At 50.3% G+C, this 15916-nt stretch overlaps 7 protein-coding genes across 7 annotated transcripts; 2 read left to right on the top strand and 5 right to left on the bottom strand.

Moving 5' to 3' along the window:
* Positions 1-644: 644 nt before the first annotated feature.
* N7525_002409 (uncharacterized protein) lies at positions 645-977 on the top strand (the record flags this gene model as incomplete). Its single annotated transcript, XM_061212300.1, has 1 exon — positions 645-977. The coding sequence occupies one exon, from the start codon at positions 645-647 to the stop codon at positions 975-977; it is 333 nt and encodes a 110-aa protein (XP_061071526.1).
* A 2072-nt stretch (positions 978-3049) lies between these two features.
* N7525_002408 (fungal specific transcription factor domain-containing protein) lies at positions 3050-4292 on the bottom strand (the record flags this gene model as incomplete). The annotated part of the gene is made up of 3 exons (XM_002556897.2): positions 3050-3785; positions 3848-3978; positions 4035-4292. Coding segments are annotated over 3 exons (1125 nt in total), but the record flags the coding sequence as incomplete, so codon positions are not given.
* A 1017-nt stretch (positions 4293-5309) lies between these two features.
* N7525_002407 (uncharacterized protein) lies at positions 5310-6125 on the bottom strand (the record flags this gene model as incomplete). The annotated part of the gene is made up of 1 exon (XM_002556898.1): positions 5310-6125. The coding sequence occupies one exon, from the start codon at positions 6123-6125 to the stop codon at positions 5310-5312; it is 816 nt and encodes a 271-aa protein (XP_002556944.1).
* Positions 6126-6580: 455 nt separating this feature from the next.
* Positions 6581-7731, bottom strand: N7525_002406 (uncharacterized protein; the record flags this gene model as incomplete). The annotated part of the gene is made up of 3 exons (XM_061212299.1): positions 6581-7235; positions 7287-7560; positions 7611-7731. 3 exons carry the CDS (start codon positions 7729-7731, stop codon positions 6581-6583), a joined length of 1050 nt encoding a protein of 349 aa, XP_061071525.1.
* Positions 7732-7965: 234 nt separating this feature from the next.
* N7525_002405 (proteasome regulatory particle base subunit RPN10) lies at positions 7966-8975 on the top strand (the record flags this gene model as incomplete). Its single annotated transcript, XM_002556900.1, has 4 exons — positions 7966-7991; positions 8046-8084; positions 8142-8361; positions 8427-8975. 4 exons carry the CDS (start codon positions 7966-7968, stop codon positions 8973-8975), a joined length of 834 nt encoding a protein of 277 aa, XP_002556946.1.
* A 238-nt stretch (positions 8976-9213) lies between these two features.
* N7525_002404 (trafficking protein particle complex subunit 4) lies at positions 9214-9785 on the bottom strand (the record flags this gene model as incomplete). Its single annotated transcript, XM_002556901.2, has 2 exons — positions 9214-9589; positions 9646-9785. The coding sequence occupies 2 exons, from the start codon at positions 9783-9785 to the stop codon at positions 9214-9216; spliced, it is 516 nt and encodes a 171-aa protein (XP_002556947.1).
* A 987-nt stretch (positions 9786-10772) lies between these two features.
* On the bottom strand, positions 10773-15438 carry N7525_002403 (pleiotropic drug resistance family ABC transporter; the record flags this gene model as incomplete). Its single annotated transcript, XM_061212298.1, has 5 exons — positions 10773-11196; positions 11255-11718; positions 11765-13258; positions 13314-14826; positions 14879-15438. 5 exons carry the CDS (start codon positions 15436-15438, stop codon positions 10773-10775), a joined length of 4455 nt encoding a protein of 1484 aa, XP_061071524.1.
* Between the last annotated feature and the right edge of the window lie 478 nt (positions 15439-15916).

Raw genomic sequence — 15916 nt, 5'->3', positions numbered from 1 at the left:
TCTTTTACTAAGCCTGGTAAACCGCCCGGGCGCACCCGTGGAGCCAGCTGGGAGAAGTATCTATCAATTCGCTAACTAGGCGTCAACAGATGTACTTGCACGGTCTAAAACGAGTACTTGATTAGACATGATATGTGACTATATCTTATCCTTGAGAAAATCCCTAAACGCTTTCGTGCAGTGGGCGATGCCGTTCCCTCACATGTTTACACATCTTCTCGACTAATACCTACTAGTAGGTCCTTATCTAGGTCCACGGGTGGCATGAGCTACCTATCTAGGTAATCCCTCGGAACGGAAATGGATGATCCTAACCATTTCGGGAATCCAATCCCAATCAGGCAATGGCTCTTTTTGGTTTAGCGTGTAAGTATACCCTGACTCCACCTCCTTCCTATCTAGGTAGCCCTGGAAGCTCCATTTCCTGAGCACGTCACCTCGAAAATGTATTGTTTTAGATAGTATCCCCCTTGTCATTGAGGTGGTAAATACCTACTAGATTTTTGTCACATCGCCTATGAATCGTAGGGCTTCGCAATAGTACAAAACCTCCTAGAACTTGGTCACGCAGTACCGGGTCGGATCCCATCCCATGTTTTGGCTCTTCACGACGACTGCACCCTGTCAGTCCCCGCTCGATCGCAATGTATGAACATATCGATGCCGACGATCTTGAACTCGAGGCCCAGGGGTATGCACCGGCAATGCCCAGGCGGTTTTCACTATTGTCGCTTTTCTCGCTAGGCTTCGCACTGACGGCTACATGGAACGGTTTCGGGAGTGCTATCGGAACCAGCCTGGCCGAATCCTCGTCATCGGGAACTATATGGACTCTGGTCATTGCTGCCTTGATGAATCTCGTCGTTTCGCTCGGCATGGCGGAGCTCGTTTCGGCTTTCCCGAACTCTGGAGCACAATATTATTGGTCGTTCAAAGTTGCGAGTCCAGAATGGGCACCTTTTGCGTCATACATGTAAGCGCGATCAATTGCTATGCCGGATTCTACTCAATCATTGTGCCTAACGTGGATAGGTCGGCCTGTATCAGTACATGTGGTTGGTGGCTAGGCCTCGCTAGCGTATGCAACTTTGTTGCGGCCACAATGTTGGCTATATTACAGATTTGTGTGAAAGAGTACACTCCCAGCCCTTTGCATCAATGGTTTGGCTATGTTGCGGTCCTCTGGCTAGCAGTCCTACTCAACATATATGCCGCACGGTCCCTCCCAGCACTTAATCAATATCTTCGTGGGTAGAAGGATTCCAGATCATATCAACTCCTTGCTAACCAGTATTCAAGTGTACTTTTCGGTGTCAACTCTCCTCGTCACTATCCTGGTCATTCTTGTATGCGCCGCTCCGAACTACCAGTCTAGTGTATGGGTTTTCACAGATACAACAAATCTGAATCGGTCATATGACAAAAGCTTCCTCTTCGTTCTGTGCTTGTTGAATAATACTTACGGCTTTATGGGTACGGACGCTGGTGCTCATTTGGCTGAAGAAATCCCTTCTCCGTCTATCAATGCACCCAAGGTCATGGTAAGGTTTCCACATTCCCTGTATAATTGCCTGTATATCTGTACTAACAGTGAAAAGATATATCCTGTAATTATTGGACTGGTCACTGGTAAAATACCCATTTCGTAACAGTGGCTCTTGATATATGACTCTAACATCTACAGCATGGCCCTTTGCGATTGCATGTATGTATGTCATAACCGACATAGAAAGAGTTGTCAGCCCTCCAAGCGGGATCGGCCTAGTTGAGATTTATCTCCAAGCTACGGGAAGCGACTTCGCGACTGTTTTACTCTTGGCAGCTTTTGCGATATGCTTGTTTGGATGCGCCGTCGCCAATATCACAGGTTCCAGTCGGCAAATTTGGGCTGCGTCCCGGGACAACTGCTATCCTTTGTCAACATGGCTGGCAGAGATCCACCCAAAGCACCAAATGCCTATGAACGCTGCCTGTCTGACGGCCATTTTCACTACGGTAAAGTTATCTACCGTATGTCAAAGCATTGGGGCTAACTTTATTAGCTCTACGGTGTAATCTTCCTGCGATCAACTACTGCTTTTGCTTCGATGGTCAGTGCCAATATAGTTTTTATGATGACCTCGTATGTCATTCCACAAGGAATCGCTTTGTGGAGGGGACGTTCTAGCGTTCTTCCCAGACGACATTTCGATCTTGGAAGATGGGGATCCTTCGTCAACGTCACTAGCTGCGTGTGGGTTTGTTTTCTGGACATTGTGGCTTGCTTTCCAATTATTCGGCCAATCACTTCTACCAACATGAATTGGGTTAGGTAAGACGTTTTCTCAAAGCCGAATTGGATCTGTTGGGCTCAGAAATCTGACACTCGCGCACCTTCAGTGTCGTTATATTCATCACTACTGCCTATATGGTCTTGGCTTGGTACCTCTGGCAACGGCACGTATTCACCGGCCCGAGGTTGGGCACGCAGTTCATACAGAAATACCGTTCACAAGTTGCGGGTCTTCCACATAAATATACCTCCTATAGCATGGTCGACCAACCCAGCAATGAGCCCATCGACAAAGACGGGAAAGTGGATTGATAGTGTACATCAGGCTGCTGTTGGTACACCTTACTATAGCGGTGGCTATCTAGGACCAAAAGGGGCTTCGGCGTCCTGATGCTATCATATCGCCTTTCGGGTATGCGCCTTCGGGAAATTCCCTAAATTGATCCTTAACTAATTCTTGTCTTTTTCGCAAAAGGAGATCTTGGCAACGTATCTTGACTGAACGGAGACGAAGTTTTCCTTCATCGTATCATTCCAACATACCCATTACCTAAATTGGCTAATTTCCGAATGCAGACACTACTTCATTAGGAAAAAGCCTTGCCAGTAAATGGAAGTCATGGCACCCTCCTTCTTCTTCTGCTATACCGGCTTGCTATACGCACGGCCACATAACTGCCTCGAAATTTATTTCTCTGCACATCACTCCTTCTACGCAAAAGTATGTATGTTAGAGCAATCGCTGCATAACGAAATCTGTTGACTTTTTCATTTGGCTCATCCAAAGCAAAGCCGCATTTGCAACGGATAACAAGACTCGGAGGTGTGTTGTCGGTCCACGACGTGACCCCACCAAACGTTTTCAAAGCCCTTCGCCTCCTGTTCCGCCCATACTTCTTCAAGCAACGGAATGGTGCAACCAAACATCTGATACCGTGTCCGGTCATTCCACACCGAGCAGAACTGGACGATCTTCTGCCGTACCGATAGATCGCGTTGTTCGCAGCCCGCGAAGAAAAGCGGCAGCAACGCCTGCCGGGAGACCATCTTCTCGTCGCGGCACGCGACCACATGGTCTACAATGATACGGGCCCAACGGACAACGTACATTGGGATTGGGCTTCCCGGCTCCCATCGGAAAACGCGGTAGATGTAGAGCAGCAGGCCGTGTCTCCATGCCTCCGAGCAGTGCATACAATCTTGGTCTTGCTGGATGTCTTCTTCACTACCGAAGGCAAGTGCGGCAGGGGTAATGTGATGCCAGGACTCGAGCGCTTGCTCGATTTGAGCAATCACCGTGGCGTCGAAGGTCACGTACCGCATGGACGACGATTGTCGTTTTTCGGCGCTCAGACGTGCCACTTGCATGACCAGCGTGACCACGCTGTGTGGGCACCCACAGAGCTCAAAGAAATTCCACTTCCGATCGACGGGGTTCGACAGGACCTCTTCGACGTATGCGTACGGGAACACGCAGTCTTCCCGAGACAAGAGACTCGTGATGGCATCCCACCTAAATACTTTAGCTGGAAGGGCCGGGACTATTTCGTGCAACATGGATGGGGGTTGATATACCACAACAGCAATCCTATTTGAGCCTCTGCCCGAGCGGACGTGGTCCACGCTTCGATTCCACCGTACGCTTCTATGAGCCCATAGGCTCCCTTAAGATGTGTACTCCAGTATCCAAGGGTGGATTGAGTTTCCTAACTTTCATTATCAACTTGGATTACATCCGAGCATCATGAAGGTGCAAACTGACGTCGAAGGAAAATAGAATCATAATCGCATCAAGCATGGACGAGCCGTCTTCCATATTACCGGACGCGTTGAGGCTCTCGCGGAGGAGTTTCAGTGCTGTATGGCGATGGTCATCGGCTGATGGACTCTCAACGTGATGTCCGGCTAAAGCCATCACCGCATGGACGAGAAAGATAGGTTCCGGGACGATGGTTCTGTGGTATCGAAACGGATTCATCTGTAGGTCGGACGTTAAAGGGATATTGCAGAACTCCATGTTGTCTATGACTTGTCAGTGGTCATTCCCAGGAGCGGGAGCAGAACAAGCGAACATCTCTCTAGGATAGGCCCAAACCGCTGACAAATATTATGGTATAGTACGCTTGGTGGTATAGAAGTAGTAGAGTTGGGGAGGTCTGAAGCTTCCGCGGGACTTGGCTTTATAGTAGCCACTTGATTCGACCATCCACAGAAGGCGCCAAGGTCAATGTTTTCTCCTTCAGCTAACTGTAGCTGCCCGTCCTCTGTTGACTTGGATGAACATGGAGATGGGCCTTCGTCTTCGCTGTTGCAGCGATGCGGTTGGTATTCGACTGTCCTAGAATCGCTATCATGGTCGGGAGAATCGACAGCCCCCGTCGATGCATCACCCGAGACCCCAAATGGCGTCCCTACGGAGGGACTGCCTTCCTCGGAAACGTTGACTTGAGCAAGAGTTTCATGTTAGCCCGCCGTAGATTACTATTAGTCTTTAGCCAGACAAAGAACAGGTCGATACCATCAGGCTCTAAGTCTTTTGCCTCGTAATTAGTGATCGGTTCAACAGGCGTCTAGGAAAGGTGGATAAATGGTGGAATGTCCATAGTCTTACGATCTCTCATAGGGTTCTCTGCAATGAACACAAAGCGCTGAGGTCCATCTGCATTTCTCAACCTCCTATTGGTCCTACGGGTTGCTGTCCTTCTCACGGGCCTATTGGAGAGAGAATATCCTGGCTTCCAGGATAGCTGCATTGCAGGCGTTCTGTATATACCGAGTAGGGTATTGCCCGATTAATTGCAATATTCACATCGAGCATCGAGACCTTAACGTGGAAGTGAAGGGATGTGTGCGATCAGGGATCAGTTGAAGTGCCCAGGTGAGTGTCTAAGCTTAGTAATATGTGCCCCCTGCCCAGGTGTCTAGAGCGATCACGATGCTCAGTGGGCTCTAGGGCTGCTAAGGGGGTTGACGAACTCCTATGCTCTGGAGATCGTAGCGTTACCGTCAACATTATTATGGAAAGGTCTCATTCAATCTAGCACTCCTGCAACCTATCCTCCTCGTGGAACAAATATGCATCATCTACAGACCCAAACAGCCAGGTCTTCAACTCTTCAAAGGCATCCAGATCATTTTTCTCCAAAACAAGATCATTTGCTGGATCATGCCACCCATCCGTCTGTCCAACTGAGCTGTCCTCCAATGACTCCCCTGTCTTCCGACAACTCCCAAAATCAATGATCACCGGGATACCATGCTCATCAAGCATGATATTAGACGGGTTGATATCATTATGCACAAGGCCAAGAGAATGAAGGTGTTTGATTCCCTCAAGAATCCCATGGAAGTTCTCTTTGAGAGAATCATCGACGTGCTCATGAGCACTAGCCCGGAACATATTCTTGTTCAGCCATTCAGGATTGACTTTCCGGAACAAGGTGTCCTCGTATCGTTTGAAGCAAAGACCAGTAGCCCGACCATTCTCCTGTCGACAGCCGTAGTAAGTAGTAATATTGGCGTGTGGATGTCGGCGCAGGACTTCACACACTTCAAGCTCGCGTTGAATATCATCCTCCAGGTCTGGACGGATGAAATCGCTTATGTTCGGCGCGTTTATGTAACAGTCTTCCCCTGATGCCGCAGCCCAAGTATCGTGGATTTTGGGGCCTCTTTCGTTCGTCTTGATGGTCGTCAACTTCTTGAATTGACTGATATCCGTAGGTTTCGATGATCGATGGTTCCATGACCCGTAGTATACGATGCCGTCTTGACGCACGTAGAAACTCTTCCAACAGAACTTGAGTTTGCCATCGACAGTTTCGAACGTAGTACTCTCTCGGATGATTTCCATTCTGGAAGCACGGAGACTGATGCTCCCGGTATGAGGTAAAGCCAGTGCTACGATGGTGGGCAGGAGTTGACGTGGACTCGCGGAAGAGCGGTGTGATTGGAAACAAGTAGTCCAATTGAGTGGCAGCAGAGTGACATGGCAGCAGAGTGACAGGGGTCTCATTCGCTTTGGGATGTTGTTTCGGACTGGCTGCAAATAGACCAATAAAGACGGGTTATGATCTTTGTACGGCGAGTATTGATTTGGAAGAACTTGGTTCAAATATCCGGAACAAAACCATGGATTTACACTCGACTCGAGGAAACACCTATTATGATATCGCGCCGAAGAAGCAGGAAAGACAACACCCAGGCTCAAATTGTTCATTGCAGAGTATGCAATCACCCACGCTCAAAAAAACCAATCCCAACTAACTCCAAGAAAGGAAGACAAATTTGTGCGTTCAACTAACAGTCCTAAATACGCTTGCGCAGCGCGCGGGTCCGAGTCGCAGTTTCAGTCGCAGCCGGAGCAGTAGTCTTGCGCATTGCAGCAGTGGTGGGGGTATTCTTGACAGCCATTGATGCAGCCTGCACGCGAGCAGTCGGCTTCTTGGAAGCCGCAGCAGATGCCGCCGTGGCCTTTCTCGCGCCAGTACCTGTCCGTGTGGACTTGGTTACTGTCGTGCCTGAAGACGCCGTGGACCCTGTGCTATTCTTGCGCTCGCCCTGTCGAGTCGCCGGGCGCGGCAAAGGCGATCGAATAGTCTTAGGTCCTGTAGCAGCGCGGGTGGTAGTTCTCTGGGCCTGCGATGGAGGCCGCTGGTCCTTCACTGCAGACACAGTGGCGCCGCGTGATCGCAATGGACTGGACGGTTTCAACGGGGAGGTAGGGCGCGCCAGATATGATGGTTGACCCTTCTCGGGAGATGCACGGAAGGGTGAGTGAGGGTATGTTCGGGAATTGTTGGACTTGGGAGACAGAATTCGGTTCTCGTTGCCTCGTACTTCCTGAGACGCCATGCGCGAGGCCCCGCCCGGTCCGGCTGGCTTCACGCGACGCTTGGGGTTCTTGAGTTCGGGCTCGCGACCGGCAGGCGCATTCTCTTTGTCGGAGAAGTGGCCATCGTGGCTACGCATTCTGTCAGTCAAGGAAACGAATTGGGGTTATAGTATATCATACCTTCCCCTCCGAGCTCTACCGTCGCGTGTGGTAGAGGTTTCTGGGTCTACGGAGATGCTTGCGATGTTACGTGATACCTTGACGGGCGAGTATTTCCGGGAAGTCGATGCAACGTGCTGTTTGTTTGCGGCGGCATTGTGTTTTTCGAGCAGCTCGCCGATGTTGGCCTTGCGTAGCGACACTGGGATGCGATTGACGCGTCGCTCAATGCGCGCCCGGAGGTCATTTGCCTGAAGGGCATATTGAGCACGAAGCTTACGTGCCCGCTCGGTGACTGTAGCAAAATTAGCGCCATGATCACTGTAAACCCACAATTCCACCCACTTTCAAGTTGTAGATTGTCCATCAGCGCCTGTTTTTGGCGCTGTGTCAAGCGCATCTTTTTAGTAGGACTGCCCGTAGGCGTGACGTCCATGGCGTCGGACTTGCGCTTAGTGGCAGGCATTGTGTAGAGATCCAAGGGATATAGACTTGGGATGTGTCGAAGTACAAGGGCTAAAGCTAAGGTGCGGAGCAAGGAGGACCACAACAAACAGCGTGCCTCGGGCGGAGAGCTGTGGCAGAATGCAGAGCTTCCACCTCGCCTTCGTCATCCGTCTTCATCTCCCATACGCGGATCTCCTATTCATTTGCTGTTCTGCTCTCCTTTACATCGTTAATTTCCTTAGATTTCGCCATCATGACGCTAGAAGCTACTATGATCATGTCCGTCATTGACCATCCTTCATATTAGCTTACTCTGCTGACACCAACCTACAGTGTCGACAACAGCGAAAGCAGTCGCAATGGAGACTACACGTGAGTGCATCCGATGGCAATATATTTGTATCTGTGAATGCAATCTAATAGTCGCAGAACCACCCGGTGGCAATCTCAAGTCGATGCCGTTAGCATCATCCACAGTGCAAAGATGCGTGCAAATGCCCAGTCAGCTGTCGGCCTAATGAGCATGGGCGGCAAGGGTCCCGAGGTGTTGTCAACCTTCACAGGCGAGTTTGGCGCAATTCTCGCCGGTCTCCACCGGACAAAGATCAGCGGCACATCTCATCTCAGCTCGACCATCCAGGTCGCAGCGGTACGTTCTTCCAGCCGATCTCCGAGGTCCCGAGCTCTCAGTAACTAACCCTGACGGTATCTTAGTTGGCACTCAAGCACCGCATGGAAAAGTCCCAGCGCCAACGCATCATCGTATTCTCCTGCTCGCCCATCGAAGAAGATGAGAAGACCCTCGTGAAGCTCGCGAAGAAGATGAAGAAGAACAACGTGTCGATCGACGTGGTAGCTTTCGGGGATTTGGAATCTGACCAAACCAAGAAGCTCGAGGCTTTCGTTGAGAATGTCAAGAGCGGCGATGGTTCCCACCTCGCCATCATCCCACCAGGACCCCATCTTCTCAGTGATCAGCTCCAGGTGACCCCGATCCTGGCTGGCGAGGATGCCGACGTCGGAGGTGGCGGCGAAGGCGAGGCTGGTGGATTTGGATTCGATGATGCCGCGGAGAACGACCCCGAGCTGGCATTCGCCCTGCGCTTATCGATGGAGGACGAGAAGAACCGACAGGAGAAGGAGAAGCGCGAGCGAGAAGAACAGGAAGGCAAAACGCAACTGGGCAATATCCCCGAGGAGGGCCATGGCGAGTCCAGCGGTGACAAAGATAAGAAGGATGAGGACAAGATGGACACCGCCTAAGGTCCGGATATTTGAATATGACTGTGATGCATACCCGGCGTTTGCTTCTGCTTTTGTCTTGTGTTCTCGATAGTCGACCTTCGGGTACGTTCTACAGGTGCAAGGGCAATAAATTATGTGATTTGGTATTATACGAGACGGCGTGATATCCGGACACAAGTACAGGAACAAAACGTATCTAGTTCGTAAAGTCATGATGTCTCCCCCCATTTTTGCGTGGTCCCATCGTCCGTTGGGGTTATGTCCTCCCCCTCAGCCACGCCCCCAGATGCCGATCGAATGCCTCGCATCGCACCGGCATCTCAATCTGATAGAATGGATTCTTCATCACATAGTCCGCATAGAGCTCGTAGATCTTCTGTATGATTGTGTCCACGCTGCCAGTCAAGGGATCCGTAAACAACAAGAACTTGGTCCCAGTGAGAGTCTGAAAACAAGTCATTCGAAACTTGTCGGTCTCGAGGTAATCCAGGCCGGAAACTGGTACACCGGGGTTTGGATAGGAGTAACCGGACGCAGCAGGGGCGGTGATACCCGTTGAAGAGGTTGCGGGGGAGGGAGCAGGTTGGGAGATGGGGATTTTGGGTGTGATCGAGCGGGTGATTGCGTGGACACTGTAAAATCCTAGTCAAATAGGTGTTCCAGGAGAAAGATGGTGTTGGCAGCTTACCCGTGAAAGGTGCCAGCTAGGACGAGGTAGTCATTCGTGGAGAGGTTGCGCAGGCCAGACTGGAACTCGCGCTGGTAGATAAGTCCACCGGCCTTGTTGATAATAATCAGGGAGAAGACGCCCCTGGTATTGTCAGGCATGTTAGTTGCTGCGCGATTCAATGAGCAGAGGGAGCGTACATGGTGAGTGTGGCGCTGGTACGGACAGCGTGGCCGGAGAAGCAAGGGGCGGAGAGCGCAACCGGTATGCCTCCAGATGTTCCGGTGAATTATGTGGATGAGCCGTAAAATTGAGGATGTTTAGATCTCCAAAAGTAGCCCTGGAGGTGTTAGTACGGAGTTCGCGGGGACTGGGAGGAGGTTGTTTATTCCGGATAAGCGGGACAGCCCAAATCGGGGTCGTTTTATAGATCTTATACAACATAGATATTGGAGGTACCCAGTCCTAGTATCTATAAAACAGTGTTATTTAACTGAACAGCTATATTTCACTGGATGGTTGAACGCCGGGGCCTATATTCAAGACCTTTTACTGGAAATATATACTTGGTCAATACATGCATATGTAGACATCGGTCTCAGGATCGAAGGAAAATATAGAATAGAGAAGTGCTAACAGTATCAAATTGTCTGCTAACGACATCCAAGTCTAACATTATAAAGTTGACATTGAATATGTACCTACAATAGAGGAAAATGTGTATGTGCCTTCCAGACTGGAGTAAACCGACTACTTCTTCGCGTTCACTACTCTTTATAGCCCTTCCAAGGTTCTTCTCTCTATGATTCTAACCTTCTCTTATTCCTGATGAGAATCCCTGAAATAATCATACGGATTCCATCAGGTCTGATGACCACCTCACATCCCTCGTCCCCCAATTCACCGTTCATGATATTAGGCTCTGATTGGGCCCAGTGCCAAAAGATAGTCAAAGTCACAACGTACAATCTTGATTGACATAAGCTACATGTATGAGATACATACAAGATAAGACCCTGTGCCAGGATAGATAAAGCAAGAGCATATTCCGATGAACACTGAGGAGAAACGCAAAAAATCCCTCGGGAACAGCACTGACTGCAATGAACCACCCCCAACAACCCGAAAAGAGAAAGAAAATGACCTTTTTAGGTCTCCTTGACCTTGCGTGACCAGTGCTTGGGGACGCGGAAGAGCCAGTACAGGACGAGCGCGGCGACAATGTTGAACCCCACATAGGCAAACATCAACCCAATATTGCGTGGAACATCTGAGTACGACATGTTCAGACTTCCGAGGAATTGATCTGTGCTCGACATTGGGCAGATTTTGCAATCCACCGTCGCCTCATGATTGAGTAATGTGCCGTGCATAACCTCGATGTAAGGGTCCAGATAACTGCCGCAGGTCTGTCCATCTGGAGGCGAGACAGTGAGCCACTCGATACTAGAGCATTCCACCGTAGTCCCAGAAAGACCAGTGGAGAGCACGGACGACACAAAGTAGGTAAATGGCGATACGCGGTTCATGAATATCCAGAACCGAGGCATATCAGAGGAGTTCGCGAGTACGCTACAAGCCCAGTCAGCACTATTACAAATTAATCACCAAGCCCCCGCGGACAACTTACCCGTTGAAGACCAAGCAAAGAGAGAACATGAACTGAGCAATGTTGCTGCCAGTATCGGGCTCTTCAATTCCAGCAATTACCATAGAGCTGAAAGTCGACGTGAACATCATGAACTGTAGAATGAGCACATACATGATGCCGCTTCGTTTGACAACTGCGTTCGTGCGCTCTGCATTGTGATAAAAGCCGATTGGGTAGTACCAGCAGAGGAAGGCTGGCACCGACATCAAGATATTCCATACCAGCTCCACAAGGATACTGCCCAGCATGAACGCTTTCCACGAATAGGCCTTGGAAGGCCGTTCGCGTACCTCATACAAAGCACGCTGCGTGACGAAGGAGGGCATCATTTGCTGGACCAGACCGGGGAAAAGGACAAGGAGCATGAAGATTGCAAACATCTGATTCTGCATCCCCTGGAGGCTGGTAGACATGCGCCAGAAGGTGAATCCGAGGAACAACGGCTATACCTGTCAGTAGGATCAAATAAAAGGGAGGGAGATAACTTACCGAGACGGTGCAGGTGAGGACTTTGGCGTATAGATACGACGGAGATCTCCAGTACTGCTGGAACATGCGTTGGGAACAAACGAGGAACTGATACCAGATTGGCATGGCAAATTCACCATACCCTGCAGCGCGGACGGGGACAGGCTTCTTGGACAATTCCTTTTTCATCTCAGCCAATTCGCTGTGAACCTCTGCGCGCTCCGCACTGTTGGTCCATTGTTCAGCCCAGTCTCTATCAGCATGAGAGCCTGGCGCAGCACCAATGACCTCGAGCATCCATTCGGCCGGGTTTGCATTTGGTGGACACTTGGGCGACCCTTTGTCTTCAAAGTATTTGATCAAGGTTTGCATGTTTGGGCCAAGATCACCAAAGTACACTGTGCGCCCTCCTTTAGCGAGAAACAATAGGCGGTCGAACTGCTGCATCAGCATTGCCGAAGGCTGATGAATGGTACACAGTACAGCCTGACCGTGGTCGGCCAAGTTGCGCATCAGGGTACAAATTGACCAAGCAGTCTGACTATCCAGACCAGACGTGGGTTCATCAAAGAACAGCAGCAGGTCTGGTTTTGCGGCCAGTTCCACACCGATAGTCAACCGCTTACGCTGCTCCACGTTGAGGCCCTCGCCGACAACTCCGACCACGGCATTTGCGTATTCTTCCATACCAAGCATGTGAATGACTTCTTCAACGTATGCGACTTTTTCCTGACGAGAAATGGTGGCAGGCTGGCGTAGGAGAGCGCTAAATACCAGAGCTTCACGGACAGTACTAGTCTCCAGATGCAGATCTTGTTGCTGCACGTATCCCGTCTTCCGCTGGAAGGAATCGTCGCGTAGCCGGCCATCGATGAGCATCTCGCCGGAGACCACGCCAATAGTGACACGATCGGCCAGTACATCGAGCAAAGAGGTCTTTCCTGCACCAGTGACACCCATCAAGGCCGTCAAGGTGCCAGGCTTGACCCAACCATCCACACTGTCCAGGATGCGTCGCTTGGTTCCCTTGATCTTGATATCATAACACACATTCTCCCAGTGGAAGACAGAAGTTTGGCGAACAATTGCTGCAGTTGAATCCCCAGGTTCGCTAGCAACTGCTCCTTTCTCTGACGCAATGACCTCCTCTGGATCCTCTTTGCGAACATTCTTGACGAACGCAGGCATCTTACCGCGCGGGAATACCAGAACCTCACCTTTAGATGGTTTAGCCCGGATAAGCTCACTGCAGAAGATATACAGGACAAAGAAGACGACGAAGAAAGCGCAGAGAATTCCGAAGTTCCGCCACAAATGCGGACTGTAGTATTCGTAAGTTGTGTTGATGTATGTCTCTCCATCAATAAAATCCTGGCCTGCCACAGCACCCTTCTGTGAACAGATCTTGGAGCTGAGAGGTGCATCCTCGTAAATTTTCGAGCCATCTGGGACATAATTCGAGCAAGGGAAGGACCGTCCGCTGAATTCATTGATCATCAGCGCCTCAAAGGCGTACTATTGCGTGTTAGCATGTTCTAGTGGGATCGAGCCAAAGTTAAGTTATCATTACAGCAATAGGATTCACGTAGTTGAGCCACCGGAACCAAGGGTGCATATCTCGGACCGGAATGGTGAACCCAGTGTAAATGACCAAGATAAGCATGAAGACTGAAGCAGGAGGCATGGCTTGGGCCACGGACCGCGAGATCGCGCCGATAAACCGGAAGATATTGGACATCACAAGGGTCGTCGTCATCGAAAAGAGGAAAAAGATGAAGAAATGGCCCGCAGTTCGCCGAAGATGAGGTAGGAAATAGATGATTAAATTGAACGTAACTCCTAGTAAGGCTTTCCATGGAAGCTCCACAATGTACGCACTGATAGCTTCCGCGGAGGGATGGTATAGTGCGTACTTGAAATGTTTTTCCACAATCGGCCGCTGCTGCCACATGATCATAATTTCCAGTGAGCTCGAGAAGGCACTGATCATGATGGAAAAGAAAAGTAGGGCTCCACGCATGTAGAAGCTGTCGGTCCTGTACGCTAATTCGTAGAAGATACTGGAAATGATCAGGGCCATGGTGTTATTCCCAACGATCGTAGCAACCGTCATAGCCGAGTCTGCCTTGAGCCGCAAGAACCCTCGCCAAAGACACAGACGGATTTGCATCGGATACGAGAGTGTGTATGGCGAGGCTGCACGAGTAAGCTTGGATTTGTCTGCCGCACGAGAACGATCGAATTCCTGAAGCTTTGCTTTTCCATCTCCGGCTGCATTGACTTCAATTTCAGCAAGAAGCTGCTTACGCTCCGGGCTGTCTTTCCAGCGTGCTGCGAACTCATCGGGCGTGCGTGGAACCGAGTCTTCATATCCAGGGCGAACAAGGCGTTCCGAAGGGCTGGTAAGGGAGGTGAGGAAGTCCGCAGTCGTTTGTCTGTCTGGGCAGTGGAATCCCATCTCAACAAAGAAGCGTCGTGCATCGCCGGCACGACCGAAGTAGATCTGACGGCCTTCGTAGAGCACAATCGCTTTGTCAAACTGGTCGTAGATGGACTGACTGGCTTGATAGATTGCGACTATAGCGGTGGATCCACTGTAGTCAGTGGAGAGGCGGATGCTCTTCACGAATTCCAGGGCCGTCGAGCTGTCCAGTCCGCGAGTGCTGTTGTCCCAACACTGCAAAGGACAACGACACAGAGTGGTTTCGGCGATGCTGACCCGCTTTCTTTCCCCACCGGATACACCTCGAATGAACTCATTGCCCACCTTGGTGTTCATGGTATGAGTCAAGCCAAGCATCGTCATTACCACATCACGCATATGGATGGCATACTGGTCGCGTGTCACACCGGGAAGTCGGGTCTCCGGCGCTCGGGCGTGAGCAGCAAACAGCAGTGTATCACCGACAGTCAGCTGAGGGAAGTGAACTTCGTTTTCGGCTTGGTAGATGACCTCGCCGCGGAAACGGCTGTGCATAACATCCCAGGAGATACCATCATAATGCACCTCGGACCCTTTCTCCTTGTCGAGGTAGAGACCATGCGTCTCTCCGGCAATGGTTTTGAGGAAGGTAGAGCATCCGCTACTGGGTGTTAGCGATTAGTCGTTCGAACGCGGGGGAGTAATCCACATACCTTCCCGGGCGACCTAGCACAACCAACATTTCACCACTGTGAACAATGCCCTCGAAGTCCCGCAGGATATCAATGCGTACTTTCTTCTGAAGCCCAAGGATCCTGCGGAACCATCCTGCGCCCTTGAGCCAGAAGTTGGCAAAGTTCATCTGGTAATCAGCCGCGGTGCCATAGCCGAAAACATTGAGGTTGCGGAAGGAGACCCCTGCTGTGCGAGTCGGGAACTGATCAGGATCACGAGAAGTTATTTGCAGGATGTTCTGCACCCATTTCTGGGGTTTGAACAGGCCACTGTTGGGATCTAATTCTGGGTCACTGGTCGAGTCGAGGAAGGTGTTGACACCTGAAGTTTCACTCTTCTTGACGCTGCCCTTTTGTGAGACGTGCGAGATAGAACGTGCCAGCTCGGTGATTTGTCTGTCGCGATCATCCCCGGACTCAGATACTGGGGTCTCCGAGCCGGGGGTATCAACGGCACCATTGTCAGGCATGTTTTCCATCTGGTCTGGCATGAGTGTAGCGGATGAAAAGCCTAAAGAAGGAAGAACAGGTAAAGCCATGATAAAAAGGAAACACGCTGAAGGAAGTAAACGAGGGAAAGGTAAACGAGAGTTGTTGACAGAAGAGAAAAGCAAAAGGTGAGACGTGACGGATAAGAGTTTTTATGGTGAGGAAGGAGGAAGGAGCAGAGGGTAAGAAGGAACAGAAGGAAGGAAGAAGGAAAGAAGCAAAGAAGGAAGGAATCAACGGAGACGAGACAAACTTCAGGAAAGAGCGAACGGCGTCGGAGCATCCATGGGTAACTGGTCTCAGCTCTTTCCGGAACGGTAAATGGAGATATTATGTGCTACTCTTTGTCTCGATATCAGCCGAAGATGAGCGTATGAATATTGACATATTTGAATATTGGAGTATTCTGAATATTCTGACTTGAATGTGACATTGCATTAATTACCTATAGAGCGTATAAGACCTGCATCACATAACCTATAGATTAAGGTGTTTTTCAGCCTCTTGATTGGCTGTGTGTATGAGCGT

This window comes from Penicillium rubens (assembly GCF_028828025.1).
Source record: "Penicillium rubens strain IBT 27055 chromosome Unknown utg000001l_segment0_segment0, whole genome shotgun sequence".
Classification (NCBI taxonomy): Eukaryota; Fungi; Ascomycota; class Eurotiomycetes; order Eurotiales; family Aspergillaceae; genus Penicillium; species Penicillium rubens.
Note: the sequence above shows the minus strand (reverse complement) of the source record. Positions and strands in the feature narration are given on the sequence as shown.